Source organism: Eriocheir sinensis, chromosome 4, assembly GCF_024679095.1.
Source record: "Eriocheir sinensis breed Jianghai 21 chromosome 4, ASM2467909v1, whole genome shotgun sequence".
Taxonomy (NCBI): domain Eukaryota; kingdom Metazoa; phylum Arthropoda; class Malacostraca; order Decapoda; family Varunidae; genus Eriocheir; species Eriocheir sinensis.
Window position 1 is genome coordinate 22,056,777 of NC_066512.1, and position 24,727 is coordinate 22,081,503.

The window sequence follows — 24,727 nt, forward strand, 5'->3', positions numbered from 1 at the left end:
TGTCGGAGGGGAGTTCCTCCTCCACCACAGCGAGAGGCTGAGCAGCGTTCTTCAGGCAGACCAGGTCCAGGGACCCTTGTCCCTGTTCGCCTGCATCGTCCTGGGCACCCGCGTTTTTAGTTTCCTCGACGGTGGAGTCGAAGTCCTCGGAGGGGCTGTGGTGGGCCCGCCTGGCGAAGAGCCAGTCGAAGCACCCCCAGCACCTCGCCTTCTTCTTTTGTTTTTGCTGAGTCATTTTAATGTTAATGAACACTGTTTAGCAGGAACGTTCAGGTTACCAACGTTGAACTCTTCTGGGATGGTTTCTCCTCGTGTGCTGTCTTGGCTCCACCGACCACTGGCTGTTAGTGAATGTCCCTCAGCCCGGTGGTGGCGCTGACAGGACACTTTAAGTGACGCCTATTGAGGCACATGCCGCCCTCCGGTTAACCTGACCTAACATAACAAATCTTCAGATAGCTACTCTACGTTTTGACCCAGAAAATTCAATTATGCTTCCTTACTAATGAGACTTCCTATATAGCAAAGTGAGGTCATTCTTTGCTGATTTATACCATAAGGTGCTGGCTATCATGTGTTTTAAGATACACTAAACTAAACCTAACCTAACCTAACAAAACACCGAACAATTACTATAGGTCTAGCCTCAGAAAATAATAAATGTTTCCTTACCATAGCTGGGCATTATCGCGATAAGTTATCGCGATACTTTATCGCTGATAACAAAATCGGGTTATCGGCCATCTGCTACTTATATAAATATATATCGGTATCTTCGTTACTTTTGTAACCAAACTAGCGATAATCACTACTTTTTTTCCGCCTCTTTGAAAAAAACAAACAAACGGTGTCTCCTCCCTACTGCGCATGCGTGGCCCGGGCTCCCGGTGTTGTATGAAAAAACTTCGGGGTATGAAATGTCTTCGGGGAAGAGATTTCATACTTAGATCATCAACATTAAAACACTAGTTTTTTTTTTTATGTTAGACTCAAAAATCAATATATCAAAGAGAAAAATCATTTAAATTTGCCCCAAAAATTATTAGTCACTGCCTCAAATTTGATATTCCATATTCGTTTGTGAGCATGCCATGGTATTGAAGGCACCCGGTGTTGTGTTATTTGGTGTTCCATCGTCAAAAAGCGCCTCTGGTCTCTCGTGAACTGCGCATGTTCAATCCAATAATCGTAGCCTTGTACAGTCTCACAAAGCTTTATAACACATTAACTTAAGAGTTGCTGGAAAGTTGAGTCAGACATACAGTACCACCATCCTCGCTGTTTCTGGAATGACACTCTGTACATATAAATACAACTCATACAGAGTGTCGTTCCAGAATTAGCGGGGATAGTGGAAGTGGTACTGTATGTCTGATTCAGCCTTCCAGCAACTCTTAACTACGGCAAAGTGAGGTCATTTTCTGTTGATTTATACCATAAGGTGTTGGCTATCATGTTTGAAGATACCATAAAACTAAACCTAACTTAACAAAATCACAAAAAAGTTACAATACGCCTTGACTTAGAAAAATCATATATGCTTCCCTGCAGACTGAGAGAGGGCATGCTTTGTCATTTTGTGCCATAAGCTGTCGCTTACGAGTAATAGGGGTTTGAAGATAGATAGATAGATAGAGAAAAAAAAAAAAAAGAGAGAGAGAGAGAGAGAAAGAGAGAGATTACACAGTCTTGCTAAGGTGGTCGTTTAGACAACTCCTTACATAACGTTTCTTGTTCTGAAGAACAACACGACCCTGCTATCCCTGCCTAAGTCTTTTGTAAGACAATATTTTCTATTTTTTCATTTGAAATATAAGATAAGAAATGTAAGCACACACACGCATCGAGCCACTCCCCACAGATGCGACACTCTTGAACAATTTGTTCCGTAGAAGTGGCACCGTTCCATGGGATGTGTTCCTCTGCATGGTGATTTTAGTCAGCTGGCGAGCCATTCCGGGCAGTGTGTTTGTCACTGTTATCACCAATCAACGACAGTTACTGTTCAGCGGGTATTGAGAAATGCACCCGGAATGTAGCATGTGAGTTTGATCACGACGCTGTGTACTCGCCCTGTGCACACTGAGCATCACCGCCACTCGGCTTGGCGCCTCTCTTGACACGACTTCTGCTGCGGGAGTAGGTGCCTGGATGTGCCTGTCCTTCGGAATAATACCTCGTTTCGTATCTGGGCGAGACGTAGCTGCTGGAGTTGTGATGGCGGTGCTGTGAGTGGCGGTTGTTGGTGTAGTTGTGTGCAGCACTCCGGCCACTGTTTTGCTGGAAGGAGTCGTTCCTCCGCTGTGTCGTCGGCCTCCCGAGCTGCCGAGGTGCGCCACGCAGCGAGTTAGAGGCGGATCTAACGGGCTGGTGGTGAGGCCTCGGGGTACAGTTGGGAGCCTGAGTGACCTGGAGCGGCGTGGCGTATCTGAAGTAGTCGTGGCCACGGTACAGCTCACGTTCCTTCACGGGGGCGCGGAGGTTACCAAGGTTGAAGCGCACGTGTTTTGGACAGGTGGACCGTGGCATCTTTTCTTTCTTAAGGATACCCTTAGGAGACGTCCCGTCAACAGTGGCATTCATTGGTGTACAGCAAGTTTCTCTAACTGTCTGCTCCTGTAATGTGTGATGTTTGTTTACTGCGTCCTTTACTGGCCGTTCCTGTGGCTTCACGGTTGTTTCTTTTAGCTCTTGCAGCTCAGAGCGAATGCTGGAGAGAGGGAAGCCATACTTGAAGTAGTCGTAGCCACAGTACAGCTCACGATCCTTGACGAAAGTGTTCAGGTTTTGGAAGTTAAAGCGGAGACATTTATGAGCGGCGCTGGCCGTCTTTCCTTTCTTGAGGATCCCTGTGAGATGTTGTGGCTCAGTGTTTTTGTTGTGTATATGTGTTGCCTTCTCTGTTACTGTTTGCTGAGGCTCTGGCAGTTTGTTTACTGCTTCCTTTGCTGCCTCTTCCTGTGGCTTCACTGTTTTTTTTTCGCTTTTGTAGCTCAGAACGAATCATGGAGAGAGGAAGCCGTACTTGAAGTAGTCGTAGCCACAGTACAGTTCCCGATCTTTGACGAAAGTGTTCAGGTTTTGGAAGTTGAACCTGACAATTTTCTCGGCGGGTTTGAGGTGCGTCCTTCTTTTGAAGCAGCTCTTGAGGGCGTCTTTCTGGTGGCTCGGCAACGGCCTCACTAACAACCCCTTGCTCCTGCTCGAAGGAGAGTTCCTCCTTCACCCCCTCGTCTGGCTGAGCGTCCCCAGCAGTGTCTTGATGCTCGGAGGGGAGCTCCTCGCATACTTCCTTTATCTTTTCTCGCTTGACCATGTGCAGAGTAATTATCAGCGTTTCAACCCTCTTGCCATGGCTCTCCTTTGGCGTCCAGTCTTTTGCAGCGACTGTTGTTTCGTCCACTGGCTTGCTGACCCTTTCTCTCTTGACCATGTGGATAGTGATGACGAGAGTTTGAGGCCGCCTGCCACGGCTCTCCTTTGGCGTCCAGTCTTTATCTGCGACTGTTGTTTCGTCCACGGGTTTGCTGACCCGTTCTCTCTTCACCATGTGGATAGTGATGACGAGAGTTTGAGGCCTCTTGCAATTGGTCTCCATTTCTCCCTTTCCCACCTCCCCATCAGCGTCCCGGGTGTCGGAGGGGAGTTCCTCCTCCACCACAGCGAGAGGCTGAGCAGCGTTCTTCAGGCAGACCAGGTCCAGGGACCCTTGTCCCTGTTCGCCTGCATCGTCCTGGGCACCCGCGTTTTTAGTTTCCTCGACGGTGGAGTCGAAGTCCTCGGAGGGGCTGTGGTGGGCCCGCCTGGCGAAGAGCCAGTCGAAGCACCCCCAGCACCTCGCCTTCTTCTTTTGTTTTTGCTGAGTCATTTTAATGTTAATGAACACTGTTTAGCAGGAACGTTCAGGTTACCAACGTTGAACTCTTCTGGGATGGTTTCTCCTCGTGGTGTGCTGTCTTGGCTCCACCGACCACTGGCTGTTAGTGAATGTCCCTCAGCCCGGTGGTGGCGCTGACAGGACACTTTAAGTGACGCCTATTGAGGCACATGCCGCCCTCCGGTTAACCTGACCTAACATAACAAATCTTCAGATAGCTACTCTACGTTTTGACCCAGAAAATTCAATTATGCTTCCTTACTAATGAGACTTCCTATATAGCAAAGTGAGGTCATTCTTTGCTGATTTATACCATAAGGTGCTGGCTATCATGTGTTTTAAGATACACTAAACTAAACCTAACCTAACCTAACAAAACACCGAACAATTACTATAGGTCTAGCCTCAGAAAATGATAAATGTTTCCTTACCATAGCTGGGCATTATCGCGATAAGTTATCGCGATACTTTATCGCTGATAACAAAATCGGGTTATCGGCCATCTGCTACTTATATAAATATATATCGGTATCTTCGTTACTTTTGTAACCAAACTAGCGATAATCACTACTTTTTTTCCGCCTCTTTGAAAAAAACAAACAAACGGTGTCTCCTCCCTACTGCGCATGCGTGGCCCGGGCTCCCGGTGTTGTATGAAAAAACTTCGGGGTATGAAATGTCTTCGGGGAAGAGATTTCATACTTAGATCATCAACATTAAAACACTAGTTTTTTTTTTTTATGTTAGACTCAAAAATCAATATATCAAAGAGAAAAATCATTTAAATTTGCCCCCAAAATTATTAGTCACTGCCTCAAATTTGATATTCCATATTCGTTTGTGAGCATGCCATGGTATTGAAGGCACCCGGTGTTGTGTTATTTGGTGTTCCATCGTCTCTGATCTCTCGTGAACTGCGCATGTTCAATCCAATAATCGTAGCCTTGTACAGTCTCACAAAGCTTTATAACACATTAACTTAAGAGTTGCTGGAAAGTTGAGTCAGACATACAGTACCACCATCCTCGCTGTTTCTGGAATGACACTCTGTACATAATAAATACAACTCATACAGAGTGTCGTTCTAGAATTAGCGGGGATAGTGGAAGTGGTACTGTATGTCTGATTCAGCCTTGCAGCAACTCTTAACTACGGCAAAGTGAGGTCATTTTCTGTTGATTTATACCATAAGGTGTTGGCTATCATGTTTGAAGATACCATAAAACTAAACCTAACTTAACAAAATCACAAAAAAGTTACAATACGCCTTGACTTAGAAAAATCATATATGCTTCCCTGCAGACTGAGAGAGGTATTCTTTGTCATTTGTGCCATAAGCTGTCGTTACGAATATTAGGGGTTTGAAGATAGATAGAGAGAGAGAGAGAGAGAGAGAGAGAGAGAGAGAGAGAGAGAGAGAGAGAGAGAGAGAGAGAGAGAGAGAGAGAGAGAGAGAGAGAGAGAGAGAGATTACACAGTCTTGCTAAGGTGGTCGTTTAGACAACTCCTTACATAACGTTTCTTGTTCTGAAGAACAACACGACCCTGCTATCCCTGCCTAAGTTTTTTGTAAGACAATATTTTCTATTTTTTCATTTGAAATATAAGATAAGAAATGTAAGCACACACACGCATGGAACCACTCCCCACAGATGCGACACTCTTGAACAATTTGTTCCGTAGAAGTGGCACCGTTCCATGGGATGTGTTCCTCTGCATGGTGATTTTAGTCAGCTGGCGAGCCATTCCGGGCACCCACAACCTCTATGAAAGCAATATCAAAATGTGAGTTCTCATAAGTGTTTTTTCACATTCATGGCGCAGAAGTCTTGTCAAACTATCACTGGGCCCATAAACTATAAATATACCCATGATGACACTCACAACCTCTATGAAATCCCTATCAAAATGTGGGTTCTCAAGAGCGTTTTGCACATTCATGGCGCAGAGGTCTTGTCAAACTATCACTGGGCTCATAAAACTACCCATGATGACACTCACAACCTCTATGAAAGCCCTATCAAAATGTGGGTGTGTAAGCCCTGAAATGTTTGAAAATATAGGACTAAAACATTTAATAAGAAAAATCAAAGTCTGCCGCAGTTTTCTACCCTACTACCCTGTACCCCAAGCCACTTTCCCTGTCCTCCCTCCCCTCGGCTCCTCATCCAGCATTCACGGCGCCACGGTCCTCGCCTTCCGTGAATCCTTGTTTTCCCCGCCGCAGCGAAGTGAGCCGCCCCTCGCTGAGCGCCAGACGCGGAACGAGCTTCGTGGTAAGAGATTTACGGCCCATGCCTCAAGGTCGGTACTCAGGGATGATTGGAAAGAGAGGGGGGCGAGTAGTGAGCGGTAATGAGGCGGACTATGGAGTGATTAGACAAATAAATAAAGTGAAGATGAAATAATAATCAATAAACAAGAAATTCGGTTTGTATATAATGAAGAAATAACTAAATGTCTCTAGGTCTGTACTCTCGACACTATCTTAAAGGGTTGAATTAAGTGGTAAGAGCATCTCCTGAAATCCTCTTGCCCCCAGAACTTAAAACCCCTCACCTCCTCACGTTTCCTTCACCCATTCACCTCTGAGTAAAGTCCCCTCACCCACTAACTCATGTACGGCCCTTTCATTCACTCATTCCTTCATTCCCCTCACACACTCAGAGGCCCTTCTCATAGCTACATCCTCCCTTACCCACTCATTCTCTCATTTCCTCACCCAGTCTCTCATTCCTCTCACCCAGTCTCTTTAATTCCCTTTACCCTCATTTTCTCATTTCTCTCACACACTCATTCTCATTACCCTCACCAGTCACTCCTAATGATCCCCTCTTCCACCCCTCCCTTACGCCCTTCCATCATTCATTACTCATTCTTAGCCACATATTTCACTCTCCCTTCCACGCCCCCCCCTCTCCTTACCCCCATCCGGAAGTCCTGCTAGATTCCATGGAATATTATACAAAAAAAAAAAAAGACAAAGACACAGACGGCACAAAGAGACACACAGATACGCAGAAACAACCAGGGAAGAGGAAGAAGAAGAAGAGGTGAGGTGGGGATGTGGGGGGTGGAGGCAGGAATAAAGATAGAGATAGGGCCAGCGGGGGGCAAGAGGCGGGGGGCGGGGCGTCCACCAAGGATAAACAGGTGAAGTGTGACGCGTCCCATCGCCGCTGCCGCCTATATAAGTGACACTCTTCCTAGTCTCATCACAGTGCCTCCTTCCCTTCACTCAGCCCCAAGATCCACCTCACGACACACGAAGGTAAACAAAAGTACACTGAGGGAGCTTCTTCAGGAGCAAACAACATCCCTTCTCCTGATACATACACTAAACCTTTCTCTATACCAACTCATTGTAAAACGGGAAAGATGTAAGGAGATAGTGATGTACAGATAAAAAAGAGATATAGAAACTGAGAGGTAAATGCGTGCTACGAGGAAATAGAACTCTCTGGGAAGTTGTGACGTCAAGAAAGAAAAAAAAAAATCATAAGAAAATAAATAGAAGAGAACGCACAAATCAACGCATCAGTTCTTAAAAGTTTTCATAGTGAGGGACTCCTTTGAAAATCCGGTGAAAGCTAAGGACCTCCCCACCACAAGTTTGATGTGATTCCAAAGGCCACAACCTGATAATGTCGAGGGCAAGTTAACTAAAAGTATTGCTCAACTTATTACATACATTCACTTATCTTCAGGAAAAAAAATAAAGCCTTCATACAAACACCTGAAACACTGAAACAGGTGGCTTATTCTCGTTTTATGCGTCACGTTCAGGAGCTCTTTAACCCGTCCGCTGCGATTGGCATGGATTTGGCCTTCCCTGGTAGCCTGGTAAAACATTATACTCCCAGGTCTTTCTCTGCCTCTGCGGTGGATAGTGGAGTGTTTCCCATGTGGTATTGGTGTGCTGAATATCCCCTCCCATGGTGCAGGACTTTACATTTTTCTTCATTGAATTGTAACAGCCACTTTTAGCTCCATTCCAGTAGCTTGGTGAGGTCTTACTGTAGGAAATCAGCATTCAAGGGGTTAAAACACATCCAAAGTATACCATCTGAGGATCCACAGGTTAAGACAAGTGCCCTGATGTTGTCCTCACTTCCACTCCCTTCAACTGTCCTCTAATGGTATCCTCCCCGCGTCCTCCCTACCAAACACCCCGATCCGCATTCTAAAAAATATCATACCCTCCCCCTATCAAATAACCAGACATACCAGAAAATACTATACCCGGACGCTACCACTCCCTTCAACTGTCCTCTAATGGTTTCCTCCCCGCGTCCTTCCTACCAAACACCCCGATCCGCATTCTAAAAAATATCATACCCTCCCCCTATCAAATAACCCAATAGACATACCCGAAAATGTTATACCCCGACGCTACCACTCCCATTAACTGTCCTCTAATGGTATCCTCCCCGTTTCCTCCCTTCCAAATACCCCGATCCGCATTCTAAAAAATATCATACCCTCCCCCTAGCAAATAACCCAATAGACATACCCGAAAATATTATACCACGACGCTACCACTCCCTTCAACTGTCCTCTAATGGTATCCTCCCCGCGTCCTTCCTACCAAACACCCCGATCCGCATTCTAAATAATATCATACCCTCCCCCTATCAAATAACCAGACATACCAGAAAATACTATACCCGGACGCTACCACTCCCATCAACTGTCCTCTATTGGTTTCCTCCCCGCGTCCTTCCTACCAAACACCCCGATCCGCATTCTAAAAAATATCATACCCTCCCCCTATCAAATAACCAGACATACCAGAAAATACTATACCCGGACGCTACCACTCCCATCAACTGTCCTCTAATGGTTTCCTCCCCGCGTCCTTCCTACCAAATACCCAGATCCGCATTCTAAAAAATATCATACCCTCCCCCTATCAAATAACCCAATTGACGTACCAGAAAATACTATACCCTGACGGTTAAATCATATAGTAAGCTGATCGTTTTCATTGCGTGTGGGATGAGAAAAGACCAAAAGAGTGGGGGTTTGTCAGGCCAGCGGCGGCGTGTGACTCCATCCACCCCAACGTTGCCAAATTCTCGTACTCTGAACATTGCATTTATCATTTTTAGGCTCCAAGACTGTCGTAACCACACAAATAACGATATAAAATTAAAGTTAGCGTTAAAACTGTTAAATATTGATGGGTTTCGTTCTCTTTTGCTATAGTTATCGGTCAGAAACTACAAAAAAATGCAATGCGCTGAGTACGATAATTTGGCGACGCTGCTCCACCCGCTGAGGTGAGACGAGGGTTGTCACGTTGATGAATGGTTGTTGGTGCTGGTGTGGACACGGAGAGGAAGGAACGCGTCCGGGGAAACAAGACGCGGAGGGGAAAAGTGACGTCCAAGGTTGGTGAGGCGGAAAAGGTGTGAGGAAATAGTTAAGCTACGGCTGCGCGTGGCCTCGGTGCTCATCTCTGTCACGTTAGCCCTTGAGTCTGTGGTGGGAGGAACGAAGCCGGGGAGACAAGACCCGGAGAGGTAAAGAGTGATGGTCAAGATTAGTAAAGAGAAAAAGATGTAAGGAAATTGTGATGTACAAAAAAATATATAATTAGATAGATAGATAGATAGATAGATAGATAGATAGATAAATACATAGATAGATGGATAGATAGATAGATAGACAAGAAGGAAAATAGTGCTCCAAGGAAATAAGGAAAAACGAAGGGAAGTTGTGACGTCAAGAAATAAAGAACAAATAAAAGAAACGAAACACCCAGGAAAAAAAATAATAAAAGACAAGATAAAACACGTAAACAAATATTGATGTTATAAGTTTAAAACAAATCAGTAGAGAAAAAGACATGCAGGGAATAAGACCACGTTAAAGGAAAACAGTGATGCCCAGGAAAAAAAAAAAAAAGAAAGAAACATGCAGAGAAATATCGATGTCCAAGATCCGAAACCAGTACCAGAACCGCAAATGGATGTTACAATTAAAATACACAGTAGTAGTAGTAGTAGTAGCAGCAGTAGTAGTAGTAGTAGTAGTAGTAGTAGTAACAGTCGTATCATTTCTATTGCTACTAACACACCTAACAGCATACTTTTGATTAGACCCCCCCCTTTTTTCACTTCCTGCCCCCTTCCACCCCCCATCTTCTCCCCTCCCCTCTCAGTCATGTCGTGGGTGCCAATACCATAGATACATTCAAGCAGAGGTTGGATAAATTCATGGATAGTGAGTATAGGTGGGGTTAGGTTTACCAGAGCTGCCTTGTATAGACCAACCGGCCTCTTGCAGACTCCTAAGTTCTTATGTTCTTATGTTCTCATCTCCTCCTCCTCCCTCTCCCCAAGATGCTGCGCTGTGCTGTCCTGCTGTGCCTGGTGGCCGCTGCTGTGGCCCAGGAAAAATTCTTCGAGGAATATTCCAGACAGAAGGTACGTTTGTCACATTCATTGATCTCTGTTCTTGTAGTTAATCTATCGTTTCTATTCTTTTCTGCCTCCATACTGCCTTGCTCTCTCCTTTTCCTCCTCCTCCTTCGTATTTTTAAACAGATTTCTTCTCTTTTTATTTCCTAAGCCTTCTCGAATAATAATAATAATAATAATAATAATAATAATAATAATAATAATAATAATAATAATAATAATAATAGCTTAGTTAATCATTTCTAGCTACTGAGGGTTTCCGAAAGCTCAGTTATTATGCAAAATACTTTAGTCCCTGCAACCAGAATCCCCAAAATAATAATAAAAATATATCCCGCGTTTCCCACGAAGCTCCGGACACTAGAGAAAACTTTGCAGGGGTGGCAACACAAAACTGAAGGGAACGGAAAAATCAGAATCCGTCGAGAATAAAATAATATGCAAATCTCTCCCCACGGGCGTCTCAAAAGGGGAGGGGGGGAGGGGAGAGCAAGGAGGGCAGTTGTCCCCCTTTGGATATCTGTCATACTTCCGCTCACACTCGTTTGCAAGGTACAACAGAAGTAATATCTTTAAAAACCTCAGGGGGACGTCTGGGGCTGCAACTATTATAAAACTTCGTGACATTGCTTTGTGGTTCACCAAGGAAAACGTGAAATTTGATGTAGGACCCAAAATTTATGTACAGGACCTAAAAACTGACCTATCTCTTGGCCACTCTTCTGAACTCTTATTTATAGGGGATAGTGTTTAGCGGGCTTTTTTTCTCCTCATTATTATTATTATTACTGTTGTTATTTTTTTTTTTTTTTGCCATTGAGCTGCTTCCTTTACTGTAAAAAAAAAAAAAATGGTTCTGTCTCCCTTTAAAAAAATTCCTGTGCCTGTTCTTCTCCTCACCTTTTCTCTTCTCTCTCCCTTTTACGTTACTCCTGCACTCTCTCTCGTTCCTCAGATCATGACTAACTGCTTCGACAAGGCTTATTTTCTCTTCTTTTTCTTCACCAATCTTCCTCCCTTCATCCTGTCTCTTCTCTCTTCCTTTTCCCTGCGTACATTCTTTTCCCTCCACTCCCTCCCTTTCACTAGAATCTTCCTGTTCTCTTTCCCGCCCCCCAACTGTCCTTTTCTCTCTTTCATCTCTTTTCTCTCTTTCTCCCTTTTCCCTATACGACTTCCCTTTCCCTCACCTCCCTCATCACTCCTTCGCCCAACTGTCCTTTTCTTTCCTTCTCATCTCCTGCTTTCTCCTTCGCCCAACTGTCCTTTTTTCTCCTTTTCTTCATCTCTTTTCTCTCTTTTCTCCCTTTTTCTTATACGAACTTTCCTTTCTTTCATTTCCCTCTTCACTAATTCTTCTTCCTGCTTTCTCCTGTCTCCCAGCTCTCCTTTTCTCTCCTTTATCTCATCTCTTTTCTCTCTTTCTCCTTTTACTCTATACGGACTTCAACTTCCCTCACCTCCCTCTTCACTTCAATCTTTCTTTTGCTCTCTCTCGTCTCGGAAATCCTGACCAACTGTTTCTCTCTGTTTCCTTCACTAACCTTTCTCCTTTTCCCCTCATCCCTTTTTCTCCTTTTTCTCTATATCGACTTTCCTTTCCCTCATCTCCCTCTTTTCTTAAATTCTTCTTGTGCTTTCTCCCATCTTGCAAATCCTGACCAACTGTTTTTCTTTGTTTCCTTCACTAACCTTTCTCCTTTTCCCTCATCCCCTTTCTCCTTTTTCTCTATACCGACTTCCCTTTCTCTCACCTCCCTCTTCACTTCAATCTTTTGCTCTCTCTCGTCTCGGAAATCCTGACCAACTGTTTCTCTCTGTTTCCTTCACTAACCTTTCTCCTTTCCTCTCATCTCCTTTCTCCTTTTCCTCTATACCGACTTCCTTTTCCCTCACCCTCCTCTTCACTTCAATCTTTCTTTTGCTCTCTCCCGTCTCGGAAATCATGACCAACTGTTTTCCTCTGTTTCCTTCAATAACCTCTCTCCTTTCCCCTCATCTCCTTTCTCCTTTTTCTCTATACCGACTTTCCTTTCCCTCATCTCCCTTTTCTCTTAAATTCTTCTCGTGCTTTCTCCCGTCTCGCAAATCCTGACCAACTGTTTTTCTCTGTTTCCTTCACTAACCTTTCTCCTTTCCTCTCATCTCCTTTCTCCTTTTTCTCTATACCGACTTCCCTTTCTCTCACCCTCCTCTTCACTTCAATCTTTCTTTTGCTCTCTCCCGTCTCGGAAATCCTGACCAACTGTTTCTCTCTGTTTCCTTCAGTAACCTCTCTCCTTTCCCCTCATCCCTTTCTCCTTTTTCTCTATACCGACTTCCTTTTCCCTCACCCTCCTCTTCATTCAATCTTTCTTTTGCTCTCTCTCGTCTCGGAAATCATGACCAACTGTTTTTCTCTCTGTTTCCTTCAATAACCTCTCTCCTTTCCCCTCATCCCTTTCTCCTTTTTCTCTATACCGACTTCCCTTTCTCTCACCCTCCTCTTCACTTCAATCTTTCTTTTGCTCTCTCCCGTCTCGCAAATCATGACCAACTGTTTTTCTCTGTTTCCTTCACTAACCTCTCTCCTTTCCCCTCATCCCTTTCTCCTTTTTCTCTATACCGACTTTCCTTTCCCTCACCTCCCTCTTCACTTCAATCTTTCTTTTGCTCTCTCTCGTCTCGGAAATCCTGACCAACTGTTTCTCTCTGTTTCCTTCACTAACCTCTCTCCTTTCCCCTCATCTCCTTTCTCCTTTTTCTCTATACCGACTTCCCTTTCTCTCACCTCCCCCTTCACTTCAATCTTTCTTTTGCCCTCTCCCGTCTCGGAAATCCTGACCAACCGTTTTTCTCTGTTTCCTTCACTAACCTTTCTCCTTTCCCCTCATCCCTTTCTCCTTTTTCTCTATACCGACTTCCCTTTCCCTCACCTCCCTCTTCACTTCAATCTTTCTTTTGCTCTCTCCCGTCTCGGAAATCCTGACCAACCGTTTTTCTCTGTTTCCTTCACTAACCTCTCTCCTTTCCCCTCATCCCTTTCTCCTTTTTCTCTATACCGACTTCCCTTTCTCTCACCCCCCTCTTCATTTCAATCTTTCTTTTGCTCTCTCCCGTCTCGGAAATCCTGACCAACTGTTTTTCTCTGTTTCCCTCACTAACCTTTCTCCTTTTCCCTCATCCCTTTCTCCTTTTTCTCTATACCGACTTCCCTTTCTCTCACCCCCCTCTTCATTTCAATCTTTCTTTTGCTCTCTCCCGTCTCGGAAATCCTGACCAACTGTTTTTCTCTGTTTCCCTCACTAACCTTTCTCCTTTCCCCTCATCCCTTTCTCCTTTTTCTCTATACCGACTTCCCTTTCTCTCATCTCCCTCTTCACTTCAATCTTTCTTTTGCCCTCTCCCGTCTCGCAAATCATGACCAACTGTTTTTCTCTGTTTCCTTCACTAACCTTTCTCCTTTCCTCTCATCTCCTTTCTCCTTTTTCTCTATACCGACTTCACGTTCCCTCACCTCCCTCTTCACTTCAATCTTTCTTTTGCCCTCTCCCGTCTCGCAAATCATGACCAACTGTTTTTCTCTGTTTCCTTCAATAACCTCTCTCCTCTCCCCTCATCTCCTTTCTCCTTTTTCTCTATACCGACTTCCCTTTCCCTCACCTCAATCGTCGCTAATTCTACTTCGTCTCTCCCGTCCTTCAGGCAATGACTAACTGCGTCGGCGATGAGCTTTACTACTCCCATCTGGCCTTCGTCGAGGGCGTGAAGGAGCAGTGTCGCCAGCAGCCCATCTTCCTCCCCGTCCTGCAGACCCCCACGCCCCCTCCCACCTATAATGCTATTTCGGTGAGTTTGCTGGTGTTGGTAACGTTGTTGTTGTTTTTATTGTTTTCTTTCTTGTCACGTGTAGCTTCTTATTTGTTTTATTCTTGTTCTTGTTCTAGTTATTTTTCTTCTTTTTCTTCTTCTTGTCATTTTCTTCCTCGTCCTTCTCCTCCTCCTCCTCCTCCTTTTCTTTTTCGTGATTCCATTTTTTTTTCTGATACTGTTTTTTTCTTGTTTTTTGTTCATGTTCTTGCTATTGTTTATTTCCTTCCACCTCCACCTCCACCTCCACCCAAACCTCCTCCTTCTCCTCCTCCTCCTTTCATTCCTTATGCATTTCAGACCCCATCCTCCTCCTCCACCTCCACCTCCACCTCCACCCCAACCTCCTCCTCCTCCTCCTTCTCCTCCTTTCCTTCCTCACTTCACACCCCATCCTCCTCCTCCTCTTCCTCCACCTCCACTTCCTTCCTACCCCCCAATAAAACTAGCAAGACCCTTCTCAATAACGACCCCCTTCTTCCTTCCCTTCCCAGCCCGGCCTTCTGCACCCTCAAGTGGGCTACAACTACCCCGCGCCCCCCACCATCCTGACGCACGCCCTCCCCACCACGGGCTACCAGGGGGCGGTGCACGGCAAGGCCCGCACGGTGAGTCACGCTACATCGACCTTACAAATACCTTGGTTCCTGCACGCTACCTTGATAAATTGACACCCTGGTACTCCGTTTTTTTTTTTTAGTTGAAGTTATGGTACTTTTTTTTTGTTTGGTTGGTTTTAGTTTATATGTTAGTTTGGGGTTTTCTTTTCATGGGTGTGTTTGATGTTTGTCTGTAGCATCTTTAGCATCTTTAGAGAGAGAGAAAAAATCATGTTAGTATTGAAGTTTGGATTTTTTTTTTCTTGGTTATTCAATGCTGTCTGACGCTATTCTGAAGCCTCTTTTTTTTAGAGAGAAGATATTATTGTACTTTCAGAAGCGGAGTATACGGTTTGTTTCTTTCTTTTTATTAATACGCTGATTGAAATGGAGCGTTTGATTGTAGAAAAAAAAAAGATTGCTACGAAGGACTTTTTTTTCATATTAGAGATAGAAGACTAATTTGAAAGGCGAAGTTTACGGTTTTATTTCTCTTTTAGTACATTGCTGGCGGTTGTACTATAGTGAAACCAGACAGGCGAGTCCATTTTGGTGTTGGCTACAGTGGGTCCTTTCCTCCCCTCTGCCTTACCACACAGTCCCAACACCTATTTCTTCCCCTCATATGTTACCTATAGCTAACACATGAGAGGGAGAGATACGTGTTGGGACTGTGGGGCAAAGCAGAGAGGAGGAAGGACTCGCGGAACCAACACCAAAACAGACTCGCCAATTTGATTTCCCTATAAGCCTCGCAGGACAGAACCAAACACTCGGTCTAAAGGAAGAGATAAGTGTTGGACTGAGTGGCAGAGCAGAGAAGTAGGACCCGCGGGAACCAGCACCAAAACGAACTCGCCAATTTGATTTGAATTCTTGATTGCAAACGTCCCCATAGAAGAATTAGTTGCTTGCTTTCTTTCTTTCTTTCTTTCTTTCTTTTTCACTTGGTCCCAAACGTCTTTCAGGATTAAGAAATGGTTGCAGAGAGGTGAAAACTCTTTACTCCTTTTTTTTTTTATTTCGTGGAGAACAAGTAATTTTGGACGCACCGTTAAAGTGTGTATGACAGTTTTACATTCTGGAAGGTGTCATTTTCGCTTTTTTTTCTCTTTTTTTCTCCTTTACACTCGGTGGCGGATGAAAAAAAGTACTGCAGGAGGTATTATTCAAAGGCTTCACGGGTATGTCGAAGAGGTCATCAACCCTTCACCACCACCACCATCACCACCACTACCATCACCACCACTACAGTCACACCCACGCAACCCAATCCTTACTCTCTCTACTACCCATGCCACCCAACCAACTTCAACCACCACCTCCACCACACCACTACCACCACCACCATGACCACCACAACACCTTCACACCACACCCACAAGGTCACTGAACCCACTCCTCCTCCTCCCCGCCCTCCCCACCCACCCCCTTGGCTTTCTTCCATGCCCTTTTGTCCCCCGAAATTGGTCCTTTTGTAGAACTGAGACGCATCCCCCGCAAGAAACTGCCACAACCTTCATTATCTCCTTTTTCTTCATGCGTGGTGGAAGAGGGTGGAGTGGGTGGAGAGTAGAAGGTGGGGGGTAGAAGGTAGGCGTCACCCCGTCACCCCTTCCTCCTCCATCTCCTCCACACATCCCCATTACAGGAAGTGACGAAGGGGAGGAGGAGGAGGAGGAGGAGGAGGGGTAGGAGTAAGATTAAGAAGAGGAGTGAAGGTTCAATTTAACATTATTTCGTCTCCATTTACCTTCCCCTTTCCTCCTCCTCCTCCTCCTCCTCCTCCTCCTCCTTGACCTTCCCAAAGACAAGAACGCAGCGTAGCAATTTGAGGCAAGAGTTCATCGGCCCTTTCGTAGAGTTCAAAGGGGTTCAAAGGCGATCAAGGGGATTCGGTGCGCTTTAAGAGTGTTCGTGGCTACTTAAAGGGTTCGGTGAGTCTAAGGTATAGGTTTCAGTGGCTCTATAACATACACTATTCTTTGTGACCTCATTAGCAGCATCACCATCATCAGCATCACCATCTCCATCATAGCAGCCTCCCACAACCTTAGTATTATACCTGTCTCCCACAACAATCTCACACTCCCACCACCACCATCACCACCACCACCCCAGTCACCCCCGCCAATATCTCTCCTTACTCTCACACCCACATCAACACCACCACGTAAATCACCCATCAACCAACCTCCACTCTAACACACCACCACCTCCACCACCACTACCACCACTCTCTCATCCTTACATACTCACCGCAACCACCACAATAGCCTTCCACTAAGCAACTCTCCTCCACATCACACGTCCACCAACCAACCCTCACCCTGCCACCCACGTAACCACCACCACCACCACCACCACCACCCACTAACCATCGTCACTCTCCCACCCATATCATTCCCACTACACATACTCACCCATAATGTCATCACCCTTACACTCATCACTACCAGACACACTCACCGTTACACCCATATCATCACTATTCCACACCACCCACCACCTCACCGCTTCATCACCACTAGAATACCTCTCCACCCACTTATTCTCTCCACCTCCCACCCCACCACCTCATCAACCTTCCCTCTACTCACATCATCCCCACCACGTCAACCACGCCACTAATTCTCCTCCTCTTCCTCCTCCTCTCAGGCCAGGCAAGCGAGTGACCAGCTCTTCCTGAACCGCGACGCCGTGCAGGGCCTCCTGGGGACAGCACACGCCGCCCTCAGCAACTACACGTGTCTCATGAGGAAGGTGGAGATTGTAAGTGGTGGAGAGGGGCGGGGCGGGATATGTGAGGGTGGGGCAGAAGGCATGTTGATCGGGTATAGCGTATGCTGGGATAGGGTTGACTGGTAGGGTTGTTCAGTGTCATGTGTCGTTACTTCTTCACGAGTAGGTAATTAGATATCAGGTAAGTCTCAGACGGCGGGAAGTCTTCAGTTAATGCTACTATGAAGGGTCGTAATGATTATGATAATACTAAGTTACAGGGGGGAAAAAGATGATCAGTTGTATAGGGAATTGAAGGGAAGGAAGGAGGGAAGGAGGGAGGAGAACTAGAGCATGATAGCCAGTGTGGGATTGAAGTCCTAATAGTAGTAACATCGAAGCAGTGAAGGAAGTGAGACTGACGAAGCTGTATACTAATGTAGACTAAGTATAATCAACGAACTAACTAACAAACTAGCAAACTAAATAACTAAGTAAGTAAGTAAGTAAGTAACTAACTAACAAACATGGATGGTAAGGCTATTCTAACAAGGGTGATGAATCTAACTAACTAACTAACTAACTAACTAACAAACTAACTAACAAGCGTGGATGGCAAGGCTATTCTAACAAGGGTGATGAAGGTGCAGCAACTATCACGGGCGGCAAAGCAGAACGAAGTAACGAGGGTGATGGAGCTAACCCTTGGTCCTCTCTCTCTCCCTCCCTCAGGTGGACGACAACCTCAACATCCGCCTCGACTCCCTCCAGAGGCAGTACGACCAGGCCCGCCTCGAGCCCACACTGCGTCAAGACCTGCTGGAGGGTGTCGGTCTTTGCTACCAGCTGTCCGTAAGTCCTGAGGCATAAGTGACCAGCCGCCTCTTTCTTTTTTTTCTTTCTTTTTCTTTCTTTCTTTCTTTCTTTCTTTTCCTTCCTTTCTTTCTCTTCCCTTCTTACTTTCTCTTCCTTCCTTCCTTTCTTTCCTTCTTTCTATCTTTAATTCTTTCTTTCTCTTTCCTTCTTTTTTCTTTCCTTCTTTTTCTTTCTCTTTCTTTCTTTCTCTCTCTCTCTCTCTCTCTCTCTCTCTCTCTCTCTCTCTCTCTCTCTCTCTCTCTCTCTCTCTCTCTCTCTCTCTCTCTCTCTCTCATCTTACAACTCCTCCCCTTTTCTTCTCCACTAATCCCTTGTTCTTTCTCATCTAACTCCTGCTTTACCTTGTCCTTCACGCCCTTAGTAGCCGCTTCAATGTTTCCTCCCTTCCCTTCACACCATCATTAAGCTACTGTTCTCTTCTCTCTGCTGCCCTCTTCCGCGATCCCTCTCACACCTTCGATTTCACCCATCCTATTGCATCACTAACACTTCTATGTAACCTGGGGAGAAAGGGTTAATCAGGTCGGGTATAGACGCGTGGTGAGTGGAGAAACAATTGATCGCAGGGAAGGGGAAAGGACGCCTGAGAGAAGGGGAGTCTATGTAATCTGTGTAAGTTCTGCCTTCCTAACCCCCACGCATTCCCATTCCAAATATGGTTCCTTACAACAGAGGTGCCTGCCAATGGAGAAGGCTTAACCTAAGCTAACCCTAAGCTAGCCTAGCCTAAGCCAACCTAACCTAAGATATCTAGTGGAAAGGATTTAACCTAACCATGCTCTCCCTATAACAGAGGTGCCTGCCAATGGAGAAAACCTAACTTATAGCCGAATAGTGCAGAACCTAAGCTAACCTAACCTAAGCAATCTAGTGGAAAGGATCTAACCCTATAACAGAGGTGCCTGCCAATGGAGAAAACCTAACTTATAGCTGAATAGTGCAGAACCTAAGCTAACCTAACCTAAGCAATCTAGTGGAAAGGATCTAACCCTATAACAGAGGTGCCTGACAATGGAGAAAACCTAACTTATAGCCGAATAGTGCAGAACCTAAGCTAACTTAACCTAAGCAATCTAGTGGAAAGGATCTAACCCTATAACAGAGGTGCCTGCCAATGGAAAAAGCCTAAAACCGAATAGCGCTGAACCTAGGCTAACCTAACCTAACCCAACCTAACCTAAGCTATCTAGTGGAGAGGATCTAACCTAACCATGCTCTCCCCACAACAGAGGTGCCTGCCAGTGGATAAGGTTCAGTCCCCCATCATACCCCAGCTCCTCCGCCTCCTCTTCTTCGGTAAGTGCGAGAAACAGCAGCGCACCAATGCCTGCTTCAAACACGACCTCAGGAGGAACCTCTTCCGCTTCGACCTCAGCGCCCTGCCCGGTGTCGGCCACGAGGAGAAGCTGGAGGTGCTCAAGACCGTGTTCCTCATGCCGGAGATCACCCGGGAACTCTCTGGATTCTAAGAGGCGCAACCCGTGAGACTCGAGATCGGCACTGGAGGGAATTGATGTGGACGACCAGGCTCTGTGTTTGGTCTTACTGCCTCAGGAATTACACACACACACACACACACACACACACACACCACAAATGAATTAATAACTTTTTTTTTGTTTCCCATGCAATAAAGAAAGAAACAGAAGCACCTCAGTTTTCTATAACCTCTCGAGTCACTATGCCACGATGTATGTAGTACGTAACCGAGGACACAGCCATACGACAGAGACTTTCCATACGTATATACTTTGAATTGTGCTACTACTACTACTACTACTACTACTACTACTACTACTTCTACCTTTCTTACACACACACACACACACACACACACACACACATAAAAAAGCAGGAGTCACGGGATGTGCTAATGGGCGGAGCGGGGCGTGGAAGACAGAATTGAGCACGATAATGGTATCCTTCGCGGGGGGTAACGAGCGAGGAGAAGGAGGAGGAAGAGGAGGAGGAGGAGAGAAGAATGCAGAAAACACATCCTAACCTCTCCTTCCCTTCCCTCTCCCCTCCCTTCCCCCTCCGCTACACACACACTCGCTCACATGCATGATAGCTTCCTCTCAAGTGTTCAGACAACGCATTGGGGCAAGGGGGAGAAAGGGGACTCACAGCAGCGTCACCCTTAACTACCCTAATCAACCTTATCACCTTCACCTCCTTTTATACTCCAGTGACTCAAAAATGACGGTAGTGACGCTTCCTTGGTTTATGTGAGGGGGATATGGGGAAGTAAGAGGCATGAAGGGGGAAGAGGAGGAGGAATTAACCCAGTAGCTTCGGGGATCATGTTTCCTAAAGGTCCCTCTAAGCGAGAATAATGAGAAAAAATCATCACTCACGCACACCATTTCATTATATATATCAACGCATTTGGGATCAGTTTATGCATCATCTATTTTTGGGGGGTTTATATCACGGCACTAATTTGGCCCGTCGCTGCTACACGGTAAAGTCACAAATTTGGCCCGTCGCTGCTACACGGTAAAGTCACACCTTTCCTTTCCCCTTCCCTCCACCCTGAAATTCAAGACCACCAGCCAGGACGCATCAGAACACAAAACAGAACAGCTCACGCCAACGCTAACGCCACCTCACGCTGTGCAAGATCCGCATTGGCGAGACAAAGACACGCAGTCAGACACGCACACAGACACACATAACCGAGCGGAGATTGCGGCTGGCGTAAAAAATAACCGAAGAAGGAGAGCACTGTGAAGAGGAAGATGAAGGAAGTCTGGAAACAACAGCAGCGGAAAAGATTATGAAGATGAAGATGAAGGGAGGGTCTAGAAAATAATAGCCACTGTGAAGGTGAAGATGAAGTTTAAAGATAGTCGTATCGGAAAAGATTACATAGATGAAAATCAAAAATATAATAGCCGCTTCCTTTTAATAACGAAAAGAATATTATAGAGATGGTGATAAAGGAATAGTCTACCAAATATATGAAGGGAAAATACAAAAAAAAAAAAGTCACTATAATGATTGAAATGATAAAAGGAAATGTCAATAATAAAATATGAACAAAAAAAAAGAAAGTTATTGTAGTGATAGAAAATGATAATAGTGAATAAATGACGCTTTTTTTTTCTTTCACCTTCTTAACTTCAAGGAGAAAAATATTGCTTGATAAAATTGATTACTAGAACCTTGATAAACACACACACACACACACACACACACACACACACACACACACACACACACACACACACACACACACACACACACACACACACACATGAAGAAAAAAAAAATCTTGTAATCTGCATGTCTTCCAATAGAGGTTAATACGTATATGACTCGCTTTTTGCCTTCACCTTTTTCGCTTCAGGGGAGAAAAATGAGTGTTTGATCGATTAAGGAAGAGTCTGCAGGGTACACTAAACAGAAGATGGATGTTAATGTTTCTTGACTGATGTTGGATGTTATATGTCCTTCAATAGAGATAAACGGATGTGAGGCGAGGTTTTCAGTCTTCTTAATCGTCTTCTTATCTTCCCTCCTCCTCCTCCTCCTCCTCCTCCTTCTGTGTTGTGGTTAGCTTTTATGATGCAAGGAAGAGAATAATAAAACAAGAAAAAAAACATACCGAGACAGTTTTGAGAGAGAGAGAGAGAGAGAGAGAGAGAGAGAGAGAGAGAGATTACACAGTCTTGCTAAGGTGGTCGTTTAGACAACTCCTTACATAACGTTTCATGTTCTGAAGAACAACACGACCCTGCTATCCCTGCCTAAGTCTTTTGTAAGACAATATTTTCTATTTTTTCATTTGAAATATAAGATAAGAAATGTAAGCACACACACGCATCGAGCCACTCCCCACAGATGCGACACTCTTGAACAATTTGTTCCGTAGAAGTGGCACCGTTCCATGGGATGTGTTCCTCTGCATGGTGATTTTAGTCAGCTGGCGAGCCATTCCGGGCAGTGTGTTTGTCACTGTTATCACCAATCAACGACAGTTACTGTTCAGCGGGTATTGAGAAATGCACCCGGAATGTAGCATGTGAGTTTGATCACGACGCTGTGTACTCGCCCTGTGCACACTGAGCATCACCGCCACTCGGCTTGGCGCCTCTCTTGACACGACTTCTGCTGCGGGAGTAGGTGCCTGGATGTGCCTGTCCTTCGGAATAATACCTCGTTTCGTATCTGGGCGAGACGTAGCTGCTGGAGTTGTGATGGCGGTGCTGTGAGTGGCGGTTGTTGGTGTAGTTGTGTGCAGCACTCCGGCCACTGTTTTGCTGGAAGGAGTCGTTCCTCCGCTGTGTCGTCGGCCTCCCGAGCTGCCGAGGTGCGCCACGCAGCGAGTTAGAGGCGGATCTAACGGGCTGGTGGTGAGGCCTCGGGGTACAGTTGGGAGCCTGAGTGACCTGGAGCGGCGTGGCGTATCTGAAGTAGTCGTGGCCACGGTACAGCTCACGCTCCTTCACGGGGGCGCGGAGGTTACCAAGGTTGAAGCGCACGTGTTTTGGACAGGTGGACCGTGGCATCTTTTCTTTCTTAAGGATACCCTTAGGAGACGTCCCGTCAACTGTGGCATTCATTGGTGTACAGCAAGTTTCTCTAACTGTTTGCTCCTGTAATGTGTGATGTTTGTTTACTGCGTCCTTTACTGGCCGTTCCTGTGGCTTCACGGTTGTTTCTTTTAGCTCTTGCAGCTCAGAGCGAATGCTGGAGAGAGGGAAGCCATACTTGAAGTAGTCGTAGCCACAGTACAGCTCACGATCCTTGACGAAAGTGTTCAGGTTTTGGAAGTTAAAGCGGAGACATTTATGAGCGGCGCTGGCCGTCTTTCCTTTCTTGAGGATCCCTGTGAGATGTTGTGGCTCAGTGTTTTTGTTGTGTATATGTGTTGCCTTCTCTGTTACTGTTTGCTGAGGCTCTGGCAGTTTGTTTACTGCTTCCTTTGCTGCCTCTTCCTGTGGCTTCACTGTTTTTTCTTTTCGCTTTTGTAGCTCAGAACGAATCATGGAGAGAGGGAAGCCGTACTTGAAGTAGTCGTAGCCACAGTACAGTTCCCGATCTTTGACGAAAGTGTTCAGGTTTTGGAAGTTGAACCTGACAATTTTCTCGGCGGGGTTTGGAGGTGCGTCCTTCTTTTTGAAGCAGCTCTTGAGGGGCGTCTTTTGTGGTGGCTCGGTAACGGCCTCACTAACAACCCCTTGCTCCTGCTCGAAGGAGAGTTCCTCCTTCACCCCCTCGTCTGGCTGAGCGTCCCCAGCAGTGTCTTGATGCTCGGAGGGGAGCTCCTCGCATACTTCCTTTATCTTTTCTCGCTTGACCATGTGCAGAGTAATTATCAGCGTTTCAACCCTCTTGCCATGGCTCTCCTTTGGCGTCCAGTCTTTTGCAGCGACTGTTGTTTCGTCCACTGGCTTGCTGACCCTTTCTCTCTTGACCATGTGGATAGTGATGATGAGAGTTTCAGGCCGCCTGCCACGGCTCTCCTTTGGCGTCCAGTCTTTTGCAGCGACTGTTGTTTCGTCCACGGGTTTGCTGACCCGTTCTCTCTTCACCATGTGGATAGTGATGACGAGAGTTTGAGGCCTCTTGCAATTGGTCTCCATTTCTCCCTTTCCCACCTCCCCATCAGCGTCCCGGGTGTCGGAGGGGAGTTCCTCCTCCACCACAGCGAGAGGCTGAGCAGCGTTCTTCAGGCAGACCAGGTCCAGGGACCCTTGTCCCTGTTCGCCTGCATCGTCCTGGGCACCCGCGTTTTTCATTTCCTCGACGGTGGAGTCGAAGTCCTCGGAGGGGCTGTGGTGGGCCCGCCTGGCGAAGAGCCAGTCGAAGCACCCCCAGCACCTCGCCTTCTTCTTTTGTTTTTGCTGAGTCATTTTAATGTTAATGAACACTGTTTAGCAGGAACGTTCAGGTTACCAACGTTGAACTCTTCTGGGATGGTTTCTCCTCGTGGTGTGCTGTCTTGGCTCCACCGACCACTGGCTGTTAGTGAATGTCCCTCAGCCCGGTGGTGGCGCTGACAGGACACTTTAAGTGACGCCTATTGAGGCACATGCCGCCCTCCGGTTAACCTGACCTAACATAACAAATCTTCAGATAGCTACTCTACGTTTTGACCCAGAAAATTCAATTATGCTTCCTTACTAATGAGACTTCCTATATAGCAAAGTGAGGTCATTCTTTGCTGATTTATACCATAAGGTGCTGGCTATCATGTTTTTTAAGATACACTAAACTAAACCTAACCTAACCTAACAAAACACCGAACAATTACTATAGGTCTAGCCTCAGAAAATAATAAATGTTTCCTTACCATAGCTGGGCATTATCGCGATAAGTTATCGCGATACTTTATCGCTGATAACAAAATCGGGTTATCGGCCATCCGCTAC

At 45.8% G+C, this 24,727-nt stretch overlaps 2 protein-coding genes across 6 annotated transcripts in view; one reads left to right on the plus strand and one right to left on the minus strand.

The window, feature by feature from the left end:
* The window catches only part of LOC127009904 (uncharacterized), a 36,180-nt gene extending 16,193 nt beyond the window's left edge, over window positions 1-19,987 (plus strand). The window contains exons 1-7 of one of the 5 annotated variants that reach the window (XM_050883450.1): window positions 7,069-7,148; window positions 10,225-10,308; window positions 13,987-14,130; window positions 14,646-14,759; window positions 17,409-17,522; window positions 18,204-18,323; window positions 19,577-19,979. In XM_050883450.1, coding sequence (XP_050739407.1) covers window positions 10,225-10,308; window positions 13,987-14,130; window positions 14,646-14,759; window positions 17,409-17,522; window positions 18,204-18,323; window positions 19,577-19,816 — 816 coding nt within the window. In that variant the 5' untranslated portion in view covers window positions 7,069-7,148 and the 3' untranslated portion in view covers window positions 19,817-19,979. Of the gene's footprint in view, window positions 1-7,068; window positions 7,149-10,224; window positions 10,309-13,986; window positions 14,131-14,645; window positions 14,760-17,408; window positions 17,523-18,203; window positions 18,324-19,576 lie in introns of those variants that run through there. The other 4 variants (XM_050883435.1, XM_050883443.1, XM_050883457.1 and 1 more) reach the window with 4 other exon arrangements.
* Window positions 1-24,427, minus strand: part of LOC127009899 (uncharacterized) — a 47,164-nt gene extending 22,737 nt beyond the window's left edge. The window contains exon 1 of the mRNA XM_050883431.1: window positions 23,954-24,427. Coding sequence (XP_050739388.1) covers window positions 23,954-24,208 — 255 coding nt within the window. The 5' untranslated portion in view covers window positions 24,209-24,427. The remainder of the gene's footprint in view (window positions 1-23,953) is intronic.
* Between the last annotated feature and the right edge of the window lie 300 nt (window positions 24,428-24,727).